The following is a 22,481-nucleotide window of genomic DNA, read 5'->3' as shown; positions in this document are numbered from 1 at the left end:
GAAATAAAAGCTGAAATATATCATTCTCTTTACTATTATTCTGACATTTCACATTCTTAAAATACAGTGGTGATCCTGACTGACCTAAAACAGGTTTTTTTTAAAAACTTGGATTAAATGTCAGGAATATTGAAAAACTGACTTTAAATGTGTTTGGCTTAGGTGTATGTAAACTTCCGACATCAACTGTATATACTGAGATCATGTGACATATCATGTGACACTTAGATTACACACAAGTGGACTTTATTTAACTAATTATGTGACTTCTGAAGGTAATTGGTTGCACCAGACCTTATTTATGGGCTTCATAGCAAAGGGGGTGAATACATATGCACACACCACTTTTACGTTTTTTATTTTGTATAATTTTTTGAAACATGTTATTTTCTTAATTTCACTTCACCAATTTTGACTATTTTGTGTATGTCCACTACATGAAATCCAAATAAAAATCCATTTAAATTACAGGTTGTAATGCAACAAAATAGGAAAAACGCCAAGGAGGATTAATACATTTGCAAGGCACTGTACTTCCATGTAAGGATTTGAATGTTAAAACGATATGAAAAAAGAACAAAGACCATATGAATGAAAAACAGACATCAAGAGTGCTAACCGCTAACCTTTGCAGGTGACCCCATCTCCAGTGTAACCATACGGGCAGCGGCCACACTTGAAGGAGCCTGAGACAGTGGGCTCGCAGGGCACACCGGAGAAGCAGGGAGAGTCTGCACAGGTCACTATGGGAGACGATGACCCCCACCTCACCCTGTGGCTGAGGTCAGGAGTCAGTTCCACCTTGCTGCTCTGACCTCGGTTGTGATTGGTGGGGGTGGAGACTCTGGTGATAGTTTGGTCCTGGGGGCTAATAGATGTCTTTCTGTCCACGGAGAAGACTCTCTTGCTACCCAATGAGGGCCCCTCAGTATTTCTCCTGTTCTGGGAGAAGGAGGTAGAGGAAGAAGAGGAGGAGGTGGTGCCAGTGTTTTCCCTACTGGAGTCTTCCGTCACTTGAGGACGTCCATCTTCTCTGTTGGTGGTAACTGGCCCCTGTCCTGTAAAACACTGGAAGTTAGAAATTAAATAGGATTTGTATAAGAGCTATTGTAACTCAATCACCTATATCAACTAACCCTGAAGACCTAGCTAAATAATACTGGCATAACAGCTATGATCCAGCTATAAAACTATGAAAAAAGCCCATATAAGACCAGATATTTAATAACCTTATAATAAACACCCAAACCCTGTGAATCATCAGCTAAGTGATCAGGTGACCCTTCTCACCTGTTGTGGTGCTTCTACTGCAGGTGTGTCCGTTGCCATGGAGCCCAGGTGGACAGGGTCCACAGATGTACCCTACGGACACGTGTGTGCTCTCAAAGCACTGCACCCCTGGGTAGCATGGTTGTCTGGAGCAGGGGGCCTGGTTTGATGGTTTAACCGTGCCAGAACGCTGGTGACCTCCTGTGGGTACAGCGGGTATAGGCACGGTCACTCTATGAATAGGCTTAAAGTCATCATCATTACAGAGAAGAGGAGGTAGAATATAATTATTCACAGTCAATAGAAATATATTGATCAAATAATGAGGGCTGGGGGTGAGAGGATAGGGGTAGAGAAAGAGAGATACAGAGGGAGGGATAGAAACAGAGACAGGGAGAGGGGGAGAGTGGGACCCACTGCAATTCTTCATGTCCCCAGTGTAACCCTCTGGACAGAAGCCACAGGTGAATGAGCCTAGTGTGTTTTTGCAGCCCACCCCAGGGAAGCATGGCTCTGCGGCACATTCATCCACATCCTCTCTACAGGTATGACCTGGAACACAAAAGCAACATGAATGAAAACTCAGCCTTCCACACACACAGATTGTAATCTACTAACAAAACATCAAAATCTAAATTCACTGAACCAGATAAGGAAATCTGTCAATGCTTGTATCCAAACACTAAAAGAGTGGTCATAAGGAGTATGGTTCATAGGATGTCAAAGCACAGCTTCCTAACTGAATGATTCAAAGTAAGTTCTCAGAGTCATAAAAGCATCCGAGACCCACAAACGAGCTGCAGTATTAGCATGGAAAGCATGTACAATGTACAGTGTGTGTTGTAATTCTATTTCTGTCATGTACAGTACCGGTCATTCCGGGGGGACAGATGCAAGAGAAAGAGTTGGGTCCGTCTATACACTTGACCAGACGACAGGGGTTGGGTTTACAGTCGTCTATGTCCTCCTCACACCTGTCCCCTGTGAAGCCAGCGGGACAGACACATAGGTACTCCCCGCTGCCAGAGGGGAGGTTGATGTTTGTAACACAGGAAGCTCCGTTCAGACAGCCACAGGGCCGCAGAGAGATCTGCACGCACACAAAGGAGCGGGAAGTGTTAGTAGAGCTTGAGTTTAATTCACAAATACTTTGAAATGGACATATAAGCATGAGGAAGAATGATTGACAATCCGTGAGTAATTAGTGCATTTTAGTTTGGAATGTCCTGCTAACAGACATACCAAAGCAACAGGCGCAGAAAGACTAGTGCAGCGGCAGGCTGGACAATAAGGATTGTACATCTAGAGCTCCCTCTCGCGGTAGACAGAAGAGCTGACAATCAAGAGAAATCTCTAGGAATCCCCATTCACAGAGTTAACAGAATCAAGTCAAGGAATTCACATCCCAAGTTTCTTATTGAACATCCTTATTGAACAGTGTTCTCATCTTTTGAAACCGACCTGTACAGAGGCAAGCGTCTCAGCACTGCAATCGTCTTTGATAGTGAACTGAAAGGTCTGTGTGGAGGAGGAGGCAGCAGTGTCAGTAGCCTTCCAGGTGAGCAGGCCAGCGGGGGAGAGGGAGGTGTCACTGGGGCCTGACTCCAGAGTGAACAGCACCACAGAGCCTTCTGGGTCCTGAGCCTGCAGCTGGTACACAAAGTTCTCTCCCTGGAACGTCTGCAGACGCCCCTGGGCTGACTGAAACACTGGTGGCTCATTCTCTTCCAGGAGCAGAATAGTCATATTTAGTAATAACGTTAATCATTTCATCCTTAAAGTCCATGCCATTATCTGAGGTACAAAATATACAATCATTTTCCCTTTATTTCAACTTGTTTATGGTTATGTTTATCTATCTTTGTAAATGGTTCTATTCCTAATTTGAACCATTTGTATTAATTTCTATAATTTACTCAGATTGATCTGGAGTGATTTGGCCTCATTTTGTATAAACTCTCAAATCAAAACACAGCACAAAGAACACATTGAGTCAACCACAATTACAGTACCCAGATGTTACTATAATGAGTCTGACCCCAATAACAACTTGTTCTCTATAGCATGACCAACACTGAGCTGTAGACATATTGCAGAGACCATGCAGCCATATGTGTTATCTGTGACTGTGTGCTGTCGTCAGTAGTGGGTGGCAGCAAATACCTTTCAGTTTGCGTGGCATGACTGTGTATAGAGATGCTGTTGTATAATGTAAACAGCAGTTGTAGAGTAAAAGTACGTTATAGGTAAGAGGACATTGTACTTACTCTCAGCGATGGACCATGTGTATTTGGAGGAGTCTGGTCGGCATATCAGGCAAGGGCTGCTGGGATTGAGGTCTCCTTCTCCATAACACACACTGTCAATGTTGCATGCTTTCTCCTGGGGATTGATACACAGTAACAAAATTGGCATTTATCCATTTGCCTTTTAGAAAACATAAAAACATCTGTTCTTGCCATTGAAATAGGAACCAGGAACACTTTTCGGGCCAACAAGAGAACAAGGCCTGGCAATGTCTTACTGCATATACAAGCAAGTGAACCTTGACAATCACACTGTACATGTGGACTGGGCTAAAACACCTAATTGTTTCCTGTGTTAAGAGATGCCAGAGAGGTAATCAATCAGAGCATTGGCCACTTTTCGTTTGGGTGATAAATGTTCTGTTTGAGTTCTTCAGAAGAAACTGGTTGGCACGCATAACTAGGAGGAGTGGTGCTCATACAGCACATGGGGATGTGTGAAACGTACTCGTCAGCATGAAGTGTCTCCACTTGCGCCACATAGCTAGCTTTTTGTGTGGCGCCGACTGGTAAGACGTTTCGGGTGAAGGAGTACGTTTCACACATCCCCCATGTGCTACACTCACAGTTCGTTTTAAGAGGGTACGGGGCTCATGTGCTGGTTTTTCCTGGTGGGAAAGGGGCCTGAAATTTGAGCTAGCCTGAACATCTGTGGAATGTTCCACACCATAATGTACAGTATCTGTTGAATGTTAGTGCCTAAAAAAAGAACACAAACTACGAAAAGCGGATTCATATATCGTCAGGCTGAGAACATGTTCTCAATCAACTTGGAAAACACAATGAACAAGGACATGAAACAAAGGGGAAAAGTTACCTTGTTACAAGTATGGCATCATTTAAAGTCAGATTCTAATCATTAAACAACATATTCTGATCATGCTACCAGAAACGTTGATACCATTAAAACCCTGAGAAAAAAAAAACAAGAGAAACCCACCCTGGAGGTACAGAGAACGTCAGCGTTGAGCGTGCAGATCTGACAGGCTCCATCGAACAGGGTCAGGATCTTGGCGTTGCTGTAACCGTAGCCGTCGTTGGACACCTGCCAAGACAACGTTAATGACTTATTATCAGTGACTACTGGTAATACACATCTACAGAAGCTACTACTATAAGTAAGGGTATCATCTTGAAAACATCAGGTGGCACCATCTTGAAAACATCTGGTAGGTGTGCAAACAAACCATATTACAAAACTAGGCCAGAACCCTGCCCTGCTGCAAACCGTACTATTGTTTAGGGCTCTCTTACCCAGCTGTATTTTATGAGGGATTTGCCCATTGGTGGGTTGGGACCTTTTGGGTAACAGCTTAAGACTGGCTCCTGGTTAGAAACTGTAAAAACTTTACTGCGATGTGCTGCATAGTGTTGTTTCACTGACTTTGATCTGCCAGCGTGCGAGGGGTCTGTCGGTGGCCGTATCCATGTCCAGGCCTGCAGTGGCTTGTCTGCACTCCAGGGGGAGCTGACACTCCAGACGTGACACATCCAGGAAGGTAGCCAGGGTAAACTGAGGTTCGTCCAGGGTCCACTCACCATCTATAAACTGGACGCACGCAGACAGAGACAGGTGGGGACACTCGGCTCAGAAGTACTGTGCGACAGAAATTAATATCACAAATATGGAGGTGTGTGTGTGTGTACAGTGGGGCAAAAAAGTATTTAGTCAGCCACCAATTGTACAAGTTCTCCCACTTAAGATGAGAGAGGCCTGTCATTTTCAGCAACTATGACAGACAAAATTAGAAAAAAAAACAGAAAATCACATTGTAGGATTTTTAATTAATTAATTTGCAAATTATGGTGGAAAATAAGTATTTGGTCAATAACAAAAGTTTATCTCAATACTTTGTTATATACTCTTTATTGGCAATGACAGAGGTCAACGTTTTCTGTAAGTCTTCACAAGGTTTTCCCACACTGTTGCTGGTATTTTGGCCCATTCCTCCATGCAGATCTCCTCTAGAGCAGTGATGTTTTGGGGCTGTTACTGGGCAACACAGACTTTCAACACCCTCCAAAGATTTTCTATGGGGTCGAGATCTGGAGACTGGCTAGGCCACTCCAGGACCTTGAAATGCTTCTTACGAAGCCACTCTTTCGTTGCCCGGGCGGTGTGTTTGGTATCATTGTCATGCTGAAAGACCCAGCCATGTTTCATCTTCAATGCCCTTGCTGATGGAAGGAGGTTTTCACTCAAAATCTCACGATACATGGCCCCATTCATTCTTTCCTTTACACGGATCAGTCGTCCTGGTCCCTTTGCAGAAAAACAGCCCCAAAACATGATGTTTTCACCCCCATGCTTCACAGTAGGTTTGGTGTTATTTGGATGCAACTCAGCATTCTTTGTCCTCCAAACACGACGAGTTGAGTTTTTCCCAAAAACTTATATTTTGGTTTCATCTGACCATATGACATTCTCCCAATCTTCTTCTGGATCATCCAAATGCTCTCTAGTAAACTTCAGATGGGCCTGGACATGTACTGGCTTAAGCAGGGGGACACGTCTGGCACTGCAGGATTTGAGTCCCTGGCGGCGTAGTGTGTTATCAGTGGTCTTGTAGGTCTTCCATTTCCTAATAATTGCTCCCACAGTTGATTTCTTCAAACCAAGCTGCTTACCTACTGCAGATTCAGTCTTCCCAGCCTGGTGCAGGTCTACAATTTGGTTTCTGGTGTCCTTTGACACCTCTTTGGTCTTGGCCATAGTGGAGTTTGGAGTGTGACTGTTTGAGGTTGTGGACAGGTGTCTTTTATACTGATAACAAGTTCAAACAGGTGCTATTAATACAGGTAACGAGTGGAGGACAGAGGAGCCTCTTAAAGAAGAAGTTACAGGTATGTGAGAGCCAGAAATATTGCTTGTTTGTAGGTGACCAAATACTTATTTTCCTCCATAATTTGCAAATAAATTCATTAAAAATCCTACAATGTGATTTTCTGGATTTTTTCTCTCTCATTTTGTCTGTCATAGTTGAAGTGTACCTATGATGAAAATTACAGGACTCTCTCATCTTTTTAAGTGGGAGAACTTGCACAATTGGTGGCTGACTAAATACTTTTTTGCCCCACTGTATATGTGTGTGTTTCTGTGTGTGATGTAGTATGGTACCTTTTCCTTCAAAAATTCACACTTGAGTTCATAGGAGTCTTTGAAGCCTTGTCCAAAGACCTGTACAGTGGAGCAGTCACTCTGTCTGACATCACACAGTCCCTCGTTCTCCAGCTCTGTGATCTCTGGAGTCTGGTCTTCACCATCCCAAACGACACCAGAAACAGACAGAAATGAGAAGCAAAAAAAATGTCAGCAGGTTTTTAAAAAATAATTTCACTAGGATTAGTAAATCACTGTGATATGTCTTTGATGAACTATGAGCCAAACCCTGGTCTAGTGTTGACAATATGTATGATTGACTTAGAGTATAGATGTGTATTACAGATCTAACCCTCCCCTCTTCTTACCAGAGATAATGCTGCAGTCATAGGGCCCAAACCCGGGGAAGCACACACACCCCAACTTGGAGCACTGCCCATTCCCATTACATAGATTAGGACACTTGAGGAAGGACAGTATGTCCTGGTGCTCTTCCTCTCTCCCCCTCTCCTCCACTAGCCTCCTCTCACACTCGTTCTCAAGCAGAGGCAGAGTGGCGCCCACCCAGGCCCGGTCGTCCTTTAGCTGGAGGTCGCTGACGCACATAGCCACCGCCTGGCTCACTATGGCCGGGCCTAAGAGCCGGCTGCAGCCCAGGGCCATGCTGGAGTTAGCCACCGCCCGCTGGCACTGCACCCTGGCCTGGAGCTGTGTTAGCCCAGACAGGGTGGGCCAGGCGGGGGGAGGGGAGGACTCGGGCCGGGCCGTCAGCTCGTGGTCCTCTGAGAAGAAGTAGGTGAAGCCCTCCAGGTCGGACTGGCTCAGGCTCTGGTAGGGCGTGTCGGGGAAGAACTGGTAGGACTGGCGCCTTCCACGGCTCCTCTGGTTGTTGGCTCCATGGCTGGAGCCCATTAGGGTAGAGCCTCTCTCTACAGGCTGGGCGGCGGTGTCCTCGGCCCGGCCGTTCTCTTTGGAGTTTCCTGAGGGGTGGTCGTGGTGGCCTTTGAACAGCTCTACTGAGTTGATGTATTCGGCAGTGACATCCAGAGTGGGGATGATACTGTTTAGTCTCACGTTGCCATGGTGAGAACAGGAGGAGTCGGAGCCAGGGATTGGCTGAGACCTGGTTCGCGGGGACGTGGGGTGGGACTCCTCTTCACAGTTACAGTACCTGCGAGGGTTTGGGGCGCTCTGATAGGACGGAACGGTGTCAAACAAGCTGCCACCAGGAGGGAGTCTGCCAGAAGAGAAATACATCCTTATCAGTTAGGATCTCGATGGAAACACATTCAACAAATAATGACGTAACACAACCACAGCTGAAAGTGCTCATGTAAAATGTTCAAAATTATTCATATCCATCGTTTAAAAGAACAGTCTCAGGTCCAGACATGGTTGGGACAAAAGCCCACTCCCGCTTTGCAGATCAAAAGAAACTGTATGGGCATAGGAATTACAATGAAAGCTGCAGTGCAATCACTGATAGGCTGGTTAGAACCATCACCACATATCTTCTTCAGATCTGCAAACTCCATAGCGTTAGGGGCTAGAGGTTGATTTGAGACTTGGCATCAGACTAACTTCCATTCAGAGATGAAGGCTGCTACGTCTTCGTTGTCCAGCGCTGCGCCCCCTGCTGTGTGGAGGTCATTGTGGGTCTGTCCGTCATACGTCCCACACAGGCCCTGGGTTTGGCTCCAGTCTGAGCTGGGGGCCCTCAGGGTCAGACTCATGCCCCAGTCAGACACATCGGCACGCACAAATGCCCCAGACGAGAAGGTCATCTACAGCGCAGACAGAAAGGGGATTAGATCCTATTGTATTCTGTTGTATTTCATTTTGCTCTATTCTATTACAACTAAACGATTTTCTGCTTTCCAGTGCTTCGCTATATCACCACATCTGTATCATATCATAATTAGCATAAACAATTGAAAAACGACTTTGCACTGTAAGTTTACACTGCCTTTCTCAACACCCTATTGGCTAATGACTACTATCTGTGGGCGTGGGCTTCAACTCTGTGACCTTTTCTTTTTCCTGCCACCATCAACTCATCGGAAGACAACTTGAATTGAATTGAATTTTTATACGTTAGACTTGATGTATTTATTCACTCACTGTGACTTTGCGTCCTTGGTAAGACTCAGTGATGCGAAAGCCACTCTTGCCCACGTCCCTGTTCTTCACCGACAGGTGCGGCCTGGTGTCCCCCAGCTCTCCATTGCACATGTCGAAGGCTATGACGTCACCGCCGTGTCTCGCCACGAAGCCGCACGTGCACGAGGCGCCGTGGACAACGCTCCCGCACTCCCACTGGCGCACATGAACCTCGAACGGCTGCCTCGTGCTCTTGTACAACACAAACGTCCCGATCTGATAGTTGTCATACTGCCTGAAAGGAAATGCATGAAATACATTACACTACAGTATCAGTTACGGTAATGTGTATCCTTGTGATTGTTGTCATATTTGCAGGCTAACATTGCCTTGACTGAATCTATCATTTATGTTGACTATAAAGGAGTGACTGAAGTACCTGCCATCAAACGTGATGATGTGAGGATCAGTGAAAGAGTAGCAGTATGCAGAGGGAACATCCGTCACTGTGATCTGAAAACACAGAGCAGATATCACATATCAGATATCATTTATTTCATTTTCACATTCAGCTATCTAGATGAGAAAATAAAGTGTATACAGTGCATGCTTATATGAGTGTGTTGGCAACTTACAGTTTGTGTATGGGCACTGTGGCAGTGAGCAAATGTACACTATACAGTGTATATAGCATCATAGCATATTCTGCATTGAGTGAGTTAAGTGTAACAATCTAGACTGGTCCCAGATCTGTGAACAACCTAGACTGGTCCCAGATCTGTTAACAACCTAGACTGGTCGCAGATCTGTTAACATAGGCTGGTTCGGGTGTCATGCCTACTCCTGCTTCCTCCCTCCGGTGCTCGACTTCGTCGGTCTACTAACCTCCGGTCCTGGCTTCATTATTACACACACCTGTTCCCCATCAATACGCACACCTGGTTGTCATTCCCTCCTTGATTACTCCCCCTTTATTTAGCCCTCAGTTGTCTTCAGACACTAGGTGTTATTGTTTTCTCCAATGTTCAGCCTCGTGTTTGTTCATCTGTATCGGTTCTTTATTAAACTCACCTTCTGCACCTGTTTCCTGACTCCCGGCGTATATGTTACATCCAGATCTGTTAACAACATAGACTGGTCCCAGATCTGTTTATGCTGTCTTGCAAAGTGTTATGGCAAACAGTGTGACAATGACCATAGGAGTTGGTAAGACAGCACAAACAGATCTGGGACCAGGCTAATAAAAACCGTCTCTCTCTCCTCCCAACCCATCACAAGGGTATTTTTCCCAGTTCCAGTACCTGCACACTCTGTGGTGTGTAGCCGCTCCAGAGGAAGTTGGATGTGACGATGGGTTTGACAAAGATCTGTGTTGTCCTGTTCCCGTCCCTGAGGAAGTCTGTGACCGCGCTGAGGTGAACCAGGGCCTGGCTACACACCCCGTTACGACACCCCAGGCTCTGGGAGAGATCCACCCGGCACGACGTCAACACCACGTCTGGACCCAGCAGATCGTCTCCTACGGAGGAATAGATCATTTAATGGTTATCGTCATTGGCTTTGTTTTTGTCTATTTGGTAGGGATACCAACATGTCTATATGTGTTGTCACTGGAGAATCAAGACGCTATGGAAATCAAACGTATTGCCAAAATCAGTTATTAAGAATACTACATTTAAAAGAAAAAAAAACTTTACTGTGGTGATACTGTGAGTATGCAGGATTACTTACGAAGCCTTTACCTTGATTGCTTGTACTCAGGTGTAAGGAGAGAGTACACTGCTCTGTGGTGGAGGAGAAGGAGGCACCGTCAGGGCAGGGGACAGGGATGGTACTCTCCACAGTCAACTCATAGTCCTTCCCATCCTCAGACACAGTAGTCACCTCGGGTCTCAACTGCAGAGACAAATCACAAGAGAAATTCTGATTAACCAGTGACTATTTAAAACAAAAAGGAGACACACAAACCCAGACCCAGAGAGAGACTGACAGACAGGCATGCACGCACACACAACTTACACACTTCACACACACTCAAACACCAAATCTTTGAAATAGTGTTCTCTATCTCTTTGACTTACCCTGATCCCAGCGAAGAACTCTTCGCTCTCCGCTGGGGCTCCCTGGATGTCCGGCGAGTCCACGAAAAAACTGGAGCAACTGCAGTAAATCTGACAGAGAGGGAAGGACAGCCACAGCCGTTCAGGAGGAAGAGAGAGGCTACAGTTCAGGATGTAGAAAAGCCTTTATAGTTGAAGCCAGGTAATATACATGATACCACAGGAAAACAAAACAACATGTCTGACAAGAGATTCATAAAAGGATGACACGACAATATACTGGAAAAACTTTGATGGCCGGTGGCACTCTAGGTTTTCAACACGGCCAGCCCAGCCCGATTGCTCTCACTTGTAAAAGAAATTCACTTCAGTTTTGTTAGAGAGCTCGGAAGCTAGCATTATTCTGGCCGTTTGACTGTTTTACAAGCGAAGTAGAAGCTACCCGTAACCACAAGTCTCGGATCAAATGACACCACCCCCGATCTTAACCTTAACCATGAGAGAGGAAAAATATCTGAACCTGCGTCAGTGGTTAGGGGTAACTTCTACCCACCTTGTCCCCCAGTCGGAGGTTGATCCCGTCCAGCTCGATGAAGGCAACGGTTTGGACAGTAATCTCTTGTTTCAGTTCCTCTTTGATGCCTTGGGGGGAGAGGCGAGACCAGGCAACCACATAGCCTAGGGAGCTGTTCACGCTATGGCCCTCGAAGCTGCACTTCAGGTAGACGATGCTCCCAGAGAGCTCTGCTACTATCACAGGTACCGCTGGGGAAGGAGGCTGTTTGGCTGGAAGGGATAACGGAGTTGTGTTCAGTAGGGTACACTGAAGCAAAATGTTTAGCAACATATTTTATTGGACAAAATTAGACTAAATGTCTTATTGGACAAAATGGGTAGTTTCACCCAGTTTTCTTCCTACTGAACATGTAACTGGTATTTACATGGACATAGCAGGTAATCATGTATACAGTATTTGGGTGATATGAGATGGTTGTGTTATAATAGAAGCTTGGCTGAATGTTTTTGTCCTGTGACCCATTAAGTCATCAAAATCTATATTTCAGGCAAAGATCCAGTCATCAGCCACTGCTTTCCAGTGGGTCCCAACATTTTGGTCTAATTCTGTAACTCTAATCAGGGAAAGGGGCCAACCATAACAAACCAAAAGAGTAGGTACCTAAACGGTGGGTACGTTCTCCTATTTATAGTATCCCTTCCAACTTGATAGCGTCTCTTGTGTGAATAAAAGTTCATTAAACCATCCACCTATGTCCCCAGCCCCCCTCCTCCTTCGCCCTAAAACCGGGAGGGAAAATTCACGACCTCGCCGAGAGATATCGTCATGGAGACGGGGCGAGGGAGGCAGGACACACATGCTTAGCTCATTAAGAGGACCTGTGAGGGGCCTGTTGCTGCATTCCACATCGCATGGCAATTCTGACGTGGATTGTTGTGGTGTCTGACTTTAACAAGGGCCTCCTATAGAGCCAGACAACACACAGCCAGGAGGCAGAGAGCTCCCTCACCTTTACACGCTCCATCAACCTCCACCTCGTCAGGACCACAGACCACAGCCGCAGAGTCTGACATCTCTACATGGTGAATGAGAGCAGGACAATGAACAGACAATTAACAGTGGCGGTCTTAACAGTTAACACTACAGAGGTCTGAGTCACAAGCACATAAATAACAGTTTAATGGGTTACATGTGGTTAGTGCTAATTCTTTAGCGTTTTTCCAGTTGAATCATGTCACCTTTACGCTATTACCACTATAAGAATTCGCTCTTAATAATAATAACATGAGTTATATCCCATTCTAGGAGCAGGTACAGCATTTATCTAACACTTTTAAAGAAACCTAAAGTCTCAGTCCCTCCTGTCTCAGCCTCCAGTATTTATGCTGCAGTAGTTTATGTGTCGGGGGGCTAGGGTCAGTTTGTTATATCTGGAGTACTTCTCCTGTCCTATCCGGTGTCCTGTGTGAATTTAAGTATGCTCTCTCTAATTCTCTCTTTCTTTCTCTCTCGGAGGACCATGCCTCAGGACTACCGGGCATGATGACTCTTTGCTATCCCCAGTCCACCTGGCCGTGCTGCTGCTCTAGTTTCAGCTGGTTATTTATGAACATTTGAACATCTTGGCCATGTTCTGTTATAATCTCCACCCGGCACAGCCAGAAGAGGACTGGCCACCCCACATAGCCTGGTTCCTCTCTAGGTTTCTTCCTAAGTTTTGGCCTTTCTAGGGAGTTTTTCCTAGCCACCGTGCTTCTACACATGCATTGCTTGCTGTTTGGGGTTTTTAGGCTGGGTTTCTGCACAGCACTTTGAGATATCAGCTGATGTACGAAGGGCTATATTAATACATTTGATTTGATTAAAGTAATGTCATGTTTACATTGACACATACAGTAAGAGATCACAGCATAGAGCATTGGCAATACGCTATGAAAGTGATGCAGCACTACATCGGACTGTACTTCCGAGGTCAGCCCTAATCCTTTGAGTGGGCTTGACGATTATATCATCAAATTAATGAAAACACGTTCATTTATGAAATTATATTTGTGTTTGTAGATGAATTGCCTTTTATGACATTGTGGCGCTGAAGACCATGGCGCTACGTTTTTGCTCATTGAAGAAGAAAAAAACTATGCCACTTCACTTTCATAGCATATGGATTTCTTCATTGCCTCCACCTAAACAGACTATCGTAAACAGCTGCTGTACCCTGTGCGCAGTAGCCCATGCAACCCTGGGTGGGCTGGAGCAGGTAGACGTAGAAGTCTCCACAGTTGCGCACGGTGACAGGGATGCGGAACAGGCAGCAGTCCTTACTGCTGCTGAGGAAGAACTGCCAGGTGGCACAGGCCGTCAGCTGTGTCACCTCCAGGGGCCGCGGAAGACTCTCACCCTCCCCCAAAGACAGCCAGACTGGGGCCTGGGTCCCACAGTGGTTCACCTGGTGGACACAGATAAAGACAATGGAGAACCGAATGAGATTACTTTAACCTGGTTCCAGATCTGTTTGTGCTGTCTTGCAAACTTCTAGTCACTCAATGTGATAAAAAGTAAGACAGCACAAATATGTCTGGGACCAGGCTAGTTTATACTGGGTGGTAATAATACAACCACATGGGTAATGATTGGTAGGGCGACACTTTGCAGGCAACAACTGGAATATGACAATGCCCTGGGAAGAAGAGGAAGCTGACACCTCTGATGGATCCTTCAGTCTGCAGCACAGCGGGCAGCCCAGGGAAAATGAGGAACATCTTTCTCTCTCTATCTCTCTCTCGCTGTCTAACCATGTCTCTCTCTAATGCTGTCTCTATCTCTCTAACCTTGTCGCTTTCTCTCTCTAAATCCGTCTCCCCGTCTCTCTCCTGTCTCTCTTCTGTCTCTCCTGTCTCCAATATCTCTCTCCTGTCTCTCGCTCTCTTTGGTCCTGTGCTTAATGCTGATACCATCCCAGGGTCCTCAGAACAAAGAGCCTATGTTCACTTCAAAGGGCAAGACTAGCACTCATGTTACCATTGCAATGATTTGGCTCACTGAAAAGTACTCAAGTGCAAGAAAAGCTGCTTAAGAGAATATTTACTAAATAAACTAAAGTAAAAAGTAACACAATAAAATAACAACAATGAAGCTATATACAGGGGGTACCGTTACCGAGTTAATGTGCGGGGATACAGGTTAGTTAAGGTCATTTTTACATGTAGGTAGAGTTATTAAAGTAACTAAGCATGAACAATAAACAATGAGTAGCAGCAGTGTAAAAACAAGGGGGGGGGGCATTTTATTAATTGTTCAGCAGTCTTATGGCATGGGGGTAGAAGCTGTTAAGGAGCCTTTTGTACCTAGATTTGGCACTGCGGTACCGCTTGCCGTGCGGTAGCAGAGAGAACAGTCTATGACTTGGGTGATTTTTCTTTGACAATTTTTGGGCCTTCCTTTGACACCGCCTAGTTTATAGGTCCTGGATGTCAGGAAGCTTGACCCCAGTGATGTACTGGGTGGTAGTCACTACCCTCTGTAGCGCCTTACAGTCGGATGCCGAGCAGTTGCCATACAAGGCGGTGATGCAACCGGTCAGGATACTCTCGATGGTGCAGCTGTATAACTTTTTTAGGATCTGGGACCCATGCCAAATCTTTTCGGTCTCCTGAGGGGGAAAAGTTGTTGTCATGCCCCCTTCATGACTGTCTTGGTGTGTTTGGACCATGATAGTTTGTTGGTGATGTGGACACCAAGGAACTTGAAACTCTCAACCTGCTACACTACAGCCCCATCGATGTGAATGGGGACGTGTTCGGCCCTCCTTTTCCTGTAGTCGACGATCAGCTCCTTTGTCTTGCTCAAGGTTGTTGTCCTGGCACCACACTGCCAGACCTCTGACCTCCTCCCTATAGGCTATCTCATCGTTGTCGGTGATCAGGCCTAACACTGTTGTGTTGTCAGCAAATTTAATGATGGTGTTGGAGTTGTCCTTGGCCACGCAGTCGTGAGTGAACAGGGAGTACAGGAGGGAACTAAACACGCACCCCTGAGGGGCCCCAGTGTTGAGGATCAGCGTGGCAGATGTGTTGTTGCCTACTGTTAGCACATGGGGTGGCCCGTCAGGTAGTCCAGGATCGCAGAAGGAGGTGTTTAGTCCCAGGGTCCTAAGCTTAGTGATGGGCATTATGGGCACTATGGTGTTGAACGCTGAGCTGTAGTCAATTAATCACATTCTCACATAGCTGTTCCTTTTGTCCAGGTGGAAAAGGGCAGTGTAGAGTGCGATTAAGATTGCGTCATCTGTGGGTCTGTTGGGCCTGTATGCATTTAAGTATATGCGAATTAGAGTGGGTCTAGGGTTTCCGGGATGATGCACTTCATGACAACAGACATGAGAGCTACGGAGTGGTAGTCATTTAGGCAGGTTACCTTCACTTTATTGGGCACAGGGACTATGTGGTCTGCTTGAAACATGTAGGTATTACAGTCTCGGTCAGGGAAAGGTTGAAAATGTCAGTGAAGACACTTACCAGTTGGTCTGCGCATGCTCTAAGTACATGTCCTGGTAATCCGTCTGTCCCTGCGGCCTTGTGAATGACCTGTTTAAAGGTCTTGCTCACATCGGCTATGGAGAGCATGATCACACAGTAGTTCAGAACAGCTGGTGCTCTCGTGCATGCTTCAGTGTTGCTTGCCTCAAAGTGAGCATAAAAGGCATTTAGCTCGTCTGGTAGGCTCGCGTCACTGGACAGGTCGCGGTTGGGTTTCCCTTTGTAGTCTGTAATAGTTTGCAAGCCCTGCCACATCCGACGAGCGTCAGAGCCGGTGTAGTAGGATTCAATCCAGTATTGACACGTTGCCTGTTTAATGGTTCGTCTGAGGGCATAGCGGGATTAGTATCCCGCTCCTTGAAAGCGGCAGTTCTAGCCTTTAGCTCAATGTGGATGTTGCCTGTAATCCATGGCTTCTGGTTGGGATATGTGCAGTTGAAGTCGAAAGTTTACATACCCCTTAGCCAAATTCACTTAAACTCAGTATTTCACAATTCCTGACATTTAATCTTAGTAAAAATTCCCTGTCTTAGGTCAGTTAGGATCACCAATTTATTTTAAGAATGTGAAATGTCAGAATAATAGTGGAGAGAATGATTTATTTCAGCTTTTATTTCTTTCATCACATTCCCAGTGGGTCAGATGTTTACATACACTCAATTAGTATTTGGTAGCATTTACTTTAAATTGTCAAATGTTTCGGGTAGCCTTCCACAATAAGTTGGGTGAATTTTGGTCTATTCCTCCTGACAGAGCTGGTGTAACTGAGTCAGGTTTGTAGGCCTCCTTGCTCGCACACGCTTTTTCAATTCTGCCCACAATTGTTTTTTTATGGGATTGGGGTCAGGGCTGTGTGATGGCCACTCCAATACCTTGACTTTGTTGCCCTTAAGCCATTTTGCCACAACTTTGGAAGTATGTTTGGGGTCATTGTCCATATGGAAGACCCATTTGTGACCAAGCTTTAACTGAAGGACAGGACGGACAGACAGGCGACTGACTGACGGACGGTCATGGGAACTTTCACCCATGTCTCCATGCTGTTATATGGGGTTTCACATTTCAGACCTCTGGTTTGTGTAAGTTTTTGTTTGATGATGTCTTGAGATGTTGCTTCAATATATCCACATTCTTTTCCTCCCTCATGATGCCATTTATTTTGTGAAGTTCACCAGTCCCTCCTGCAGCAAAGCAACCCCACAACATGATGCTGCCACCTCCGTGCTTCATGCTTGGGATGGTCATAATGGCCAAACAGTTCTATTTTTGTTTCATCAGAACAGAGAACATTTCTCCAAAAAGTACAATGTGCAGTTGCAAACCATAGTATTTTTTATGGTGGTTTTGGAGCAGTGGCTTCTTTCTTGCTGAGCGGCCTTTCAGGTAATGTTGATATAGGGCTCGTTTTACTGTGGATATAGATGCTTTTGTACCTGTTGCCTCCAGCATCTTCACATTGTCCTTTGCTGTTGTCCTGGGATTGATTTGCACTTTTCACACCAAAGTATATTTGTCTCTAGGAGGCAGAATGCAACTCCTTCCTGAGTGGTATGACAGCTGCGTGGTCCCATGATGTTTATACATGCATACTATTATTTGTACAGATGCACGTGGTACCTTCAGGCATTTGGAAATTGCTCCCAAGGATGAACCAGACTTGTGGAGGTCTACAATTTTTCTTGGCTGATTTATTTTTATTTTTCCATGACGTCAAGCAAAGAGGCACTGATATGTAAACTTCAGAATTCAACTGTACAGTATGTAAGGTCACTGTGGGGATGAAGTCGTCAATGCACTTATTGATGAAGCAGGTGACTGAGGTGGTATACTCAATGCCATTGGATGAATCCCGTAACATATTCTAGTCTGTGCTAGCAAAACAGTCCTGTAGCGTAGCATCCGCGTCATCTGACCACTTTAGTTTTTACTTGTAAGCAGGAATCAGGAGATAGAATTATGGTCAGATTTTTCCAAATGGAGGGCGAGGAAGAGCTTTGTATGCCTCTCTGTGTGTGGAGTAAAGGTGGTCTAGAGTTTTTTTTCCCTCTGGATGCACATGTGACATGCTGGTAGAAATGAGGTGAAATGGATTTAAGTTTGCATTAACCTGTTACTCCTACCCCCTACTTTTTCGAACATTCTGTTAAAAATCGTGCAACATTTCAGCGCCCTGCTGCTCATGCCAGGAATATAGTATATGCATATGATTAGTATATGTGGATAGAAAACACTCAGACGTTTATAAAACTGGTTAAATCACGGCTGTGACTATAACAGAACGTGCGTTTCATCGAAAAGTGCAGGAAAATCTGATCACTGAAAATGGAAAAATATATCCATGCGCGACTTCAACCCATTGATAAAGGTGAACCACGTTTAATGGGGCTAAGGTTGCAATACCTACAGCTTCCACACGATGTCTAGAGTCTTGTCATTTGCCTACTATTTGTTTCTTGGTCAAACAGACGCAAGGCAGCGCAGTTCTTCCGGTCTCCGACCGGATATTTTGGTTGAGATTTACCCGGACATTATTTCCAGACAGACAGCTAAAGAATATACATCGCCTCGTGATCAATTTGGTCGCTTATTAACGTGTATTAATACCTAAAGTTGCATTACAAAAGTATTTAGAAGTGTTTTGTGAAAGTTTATCGTCAACTTTTTTAATAAAAAAAAATGACGTTACAAGACGCTATTTTTTTCCGTTTATCACACAGTCTTCATAGATCGATATCTAGGCTATATATGGACCGATTTAATAAAAAAAAAGACCCAATAGTGATTATGGGACATCTAGGAGTGCCAACAAATAAGATGGTCAAAGGTAATGAATGTTTTATATTTTATTTGTGCGGTTTGTGTAGCGACGACTATGCTAATTATTTTGTTTACATCCCCTGCGGGTCTTTTGGGGTGTTACATGCTATCAGATAATAGCTTCTCATGCTTTCGCCGAAAAGCATTTTAAAAATCTGACTCGTTGCCTGGGTTCACAACGAGTGTAGCTTTAATTCAATACCCTGCATGTGTATTTTAATGAACGTTTGAGTTTTAGCTAGTACTATTAGCATTTAGCGTAGAGCATTTGCATTTCCAGATGGGACACCTGCGTGTCAGGTTAAAGTCCCTGGCCACTAGGAGCGCCGCTTCTGGATGAATATTTTCTTGTTTGCTGATGGCCTTACTGGTCTTAGTGCCAGCATCGGTTTGTGGTGGTAAATAGGCGGCTACGAAAAATGTATATTATTTGTGTCGTCGTTTAAACACAACTAGGTGAAACATAAGATATTACAGTTTTTAATGTCACGTTGGTAAGATAGTCTCGAACGGAGAACATCCAGTATATTTTCCAGTGATTGCACGTTGGCCAATAGAACGGATGGTAGAGACGGGTTACCCACTCGCCGAAGAATTCTCTTAAGGCACCCCGATCTCCGCCCCCTGTATTTCCGTCTTTTCTTCACGCAAATGATGGGATTTGGGCCTGGTCTCAGAGAAGCAGTATATCCTTTGCGTCTTCATCCAGTTCGAGGTGAGTAATCACTGTCCTGATTTCCAGAAGGTCTTTTCAGTCATAAGAGACGGTAGCTGCGATATTATGTACAAAATAAGTTACAAACAATGTAAACAATCACACAAAATAGCACAGTTTGGTTAGGAGCCCGTAAAACGGCAGCCATCCCCTCCAGCGCCATTATAAGATCTTATATCATGGGGACAATATTTTTCTGTACTGTTCTGACTGAGGTATGGCATTTGCTATGAAAGACCACCTAAACCAGGAGTGTAAAACAAAAACAATTCTCTGGAGGCCACATTCGGTCTTCAACAGAGGTCCGGAGGGCGGCACTGATATTTAAAAAAATATTTCCTCGGTGTCAAAATAAAATAAAAATAGTCCTCTATCCATTGTTTTGGAAATGTTTATTCCTTCTATGGGTGTTAGCTTCACGTAGGGGCATTGGGTGACCTCCATACATTGTAACATGCTTTGAGACCTAGAGAGAAAAAGTACTATAAAATAAAATGTATCATCGGTATTTACCTCCACACATTGTGTGGGCATGCTGGCGGGCTTGTCAAAGATCTGGAACTGGTACCAGCCTGGTATGAGGGAATGGTCACAGATGAAGTCTTGGAGGGCTGACTGCTGCAGGCTGCGGGAGCTGAAACTGGTGCTGCGGTATGGGTTCTGGAGCAGAGAGTGACCCCCCGGAGCACATTCTGGGGGAAGCACTGAGGATAGACACAAGCAGCCAAACATGTAGCACAAACATGAGTCAATAAGGTGCTGCTGTGTTTTCACTCAATGCACACGCACGCATATGCACACAATTTGATTTGAAGTTACCGATCCTTTGTTTACTCCCCCAACACACACAAACAAAATCAACTGAGTTAGCAATGAAACACTGTCAATACTATGTTGCAACCATGTAATAACTAGGACTAGCCTGATCATAATAATTGTAAAATAGGAGTTATGGGATTATGAGACAAATTAATGATGAAAATATGTTGATCTTGTTTGTACTTTTGTGCAAAAAAAAAAACATTTATTTGGAGAAATGAAACTCTTAACAAAACAACAATTTTCTGGAGTTGGAACGTCTAGGAGTTGTGACTAGAGGGAGTACAGCTACGACCGGAAGTTACTTTTCGCAGCAGGTTAGGAGAGCATTTTAGCTAACCCTAAACTTTTTCTAACCTTAACCTAAGTCTCCTAACCTGCCACATTAATTATCCTAACCTGCTGAGTAAATGATCCTAACCTGCTACGGAAAAGTACCTTCCGGTCGTAGCTGTACTCCCTCTAGTCAGAATGAAGTAAAAAATGATGACATCATAGAGAGACACTGACATTCTAGGTGCATCAATCAAACAATTACTTGACTAAACAACAAAGTACTTTCAAAAAATATTGTGTTAAACTAGTTAAAATAACTGTTTATAACTATGGAGGATCATAACCCTTTCCAGAGTAATGCATTCACACCTGACTCAACACAAGGTAAGCATTTTATGTTCAATTACAATTCAAACCTCTCAAAACTGTCTGTTAGCTTTTCAGCTTTCTAACTATCTATGCTTTATGCTTTATTCTAAAGTTAGCATAAAATTATCATTTTGCATGACAGAAATTAATTAAGACATATTGACTTTACAAATGCATTTATTCATAACATACTGTACAAAATATTTTGTGAATCAAAAAATTATAATTTGGTTTCCTTTCAGGAAACAGTTTACTGGCAGGACAGATAACTCTGGTCATAGATCACAGCACAAACCCTCCGGTTGTAACAGCCCATTTCCAGCAGCCTCCTAATCATCCCAATCTCCTTCATCACCATCTTCATCATCACCATCAACCCCTTCTTTCTCATCATCAAACCCATCAACATGCGATCTATGGCACATTGTTGTCTACCAAAGATCAGCCCCCTCAGCCACCACCAGTGCCACAAATCTGGGCAGTATGCCCCCCACCAGGGTACATCGGTGTGGCTGCACCAGCACCAGCAGCTGCAACCAACATTACCATGGCACCTATTGATACAACAATGAACACTGGAAATCCAGTTGTCCCATTGGAGGAGGCTGCAGGAAGCCCTGTGATGGAAGCTACTAAAAATAAAGAGGAGGATGCAGAGCAGGGAAGAGGGGAGACGACAAAGAAAACGGCCATCATTGGAGAGGTTGGTGACAGTAGTGATGGCGTGAACAGTGAAAAGATAGAAGGTGAAAATAGGGATGGAGAAAGAAGTGTAGAGGAGAGTAACCCTAGTCTTGTGAAGGAGCTGGTCCAATGTGCAACGAGCGGTGCTGCAGATGGAGGTGGGGACAGAACAGGTTCAGACATTTCCTCATCCAGGAAGCAGAAAGGTAGCGTTAAGGGGGCTAAATTAGGGGTGCAGCCTACCCCAAACGCTCTCCAACCACTCCAATTGGCAAGGAGCCGTCTGGGTCATCAGATGATGCAGTCTGTTCAGGTTTTCCACAAACTTGGGGTAAAATCCCAGACATCCAACCAGTCTATTCCCAATGAACAAATAACAGAAGAACAGGTCATTTTCATTGACCGCGACCTGCTAGACTTTGAGACGATTCATGTTACCGTAGCAAACAGTCACTCCTCAGTGGTGGAAATAAGAATGCGAGATGTTGTAGATACCATTGGGGCATCCCAAGCTGAACATCCTTTGTCTGCAAAACCAACTGTCTTTGACAACCCAATAACACTTGACAACCTTTCACAGAAGTATGCTAGCTCCACAACCAAGTCTGTCTCACCATCTTGTCAGAGTAGGCAACCAACTTCATCAGGGGGAACAATCCACAGCGACGCCACACACTCCCTACCCTTCGCACCACCCATTACCCAAAACCACCCCCTGTTCAAAGCCCCCAACCCTCAACCAAGGAGAAGGTACCGTGGTTCTCGCCATCCCAACACGTGCCATCACCCAACCCCTCCTGGGCAGTACGGGAGGTTACCCACTCCTGACTCCCTCTACTTTCCCAGCCCATGGCAGGCTTCGGTGCCCATCTCTCTGTGGCAGAGGGAGGAGAGGGAGGACATGAAGAGGAAGA

General features: G+C 44.9%; 1 protein-coding gene across 1 annotated transcript in view; it reads right to left on the bottom strand.

The window, feature by feature from the left end:
• LOC118364370 (von Willebrand factor D and EGF domain-containing protein-like) overlaps positions 1-22,481 on the bottom strand; it is a 32,144-nt gene that overhangs the window by 5,936 nt on the left and 3,727 nt on the right. The window contains exons 2-21 of the mRNA XM_035745859.2: positions 19,933-20,123; positions 13,567-13,798; positions 12,362-12,427; positions 11,389-11,621; positions 10,857-10,946; positions 10,518-10,671; positions 10,077-10,294; positions 9,215-9,288; positions 8,797-9,070; positions 8,257-8,459; positions 7,044-7,912; positions 6,694-6,830; positions 4,960-5,124; positions 4,516-4,620; positions 3,537-3,651; positions 2,731-2,993; positions 2,140-2,359; positions 1,687-1,821; positions 1,291-1,470; positions 627-1,058 (exon numbers count right to left, since the gene is read on the bottom strand). Coding sequence (XP_035601752.1) covers positions 627-1,058; positions 1,291-1,470; positions 1,687-1,821; positions 2,140-2,359; positions 2,731-2,993; positions 3,537-3,651; positions 4,516-4,620; positions 4,960-5,124; positions 6,694-6,830; positions 7,044-7,912; positions 8,257-8,459; positions 8,797-9,070; positions 9,215-9,288; positions 10,077-10,294; positions 10,518-10,671; positions 10,857-10,946; positions 11,389-11,621; positions 12,362-12,427; positions 13,567-13,798; positions 19,933-20,123 — 4,356 coding nt within the window. The remainder of the gene's footprint in view (positions 1-626; positions 1,059-1,290; positions 1,471-1,686; positions 1,822-2,139; positions 2,360-2,730; positions 2,994-3,536; positions 3,652-4,515; positions 4,621-4,959; positions 5,125-6,693; positions 6,831-7,043; positions 7,913-8,256; positions 8,460-8,796; positions 9,071-9,214; positions 9,289-10,076; positions 10,295-10,517; positions 10,672-10,856; positions 10,947-11,388; positions 11,622-12,361; positions 12,428-13,566; positions 13,799-19,932; positions 20,124-22,481) is intronic.

The sequence above is a fragment of the Oncorhynchus keta genome, chromosome 31, assembly GCF_023373465.1.
Source record: "Oncorhynchus keta strain PuntledgeMale-10-30-2019 chromosome 31, Oket_V2, whole genome shotgun sequence".
NCBI classification, from domain to species: domain Eukaryota; kingdom Metazoa; phylum Chordata; class Actinopteri; order Salmoniformes; family Salmonidae; genus Oncorhynchus; species Oncorhynchus keta.
This window is presented reverse-complemented; position numbering and strand designations above follow the sequence as displayed.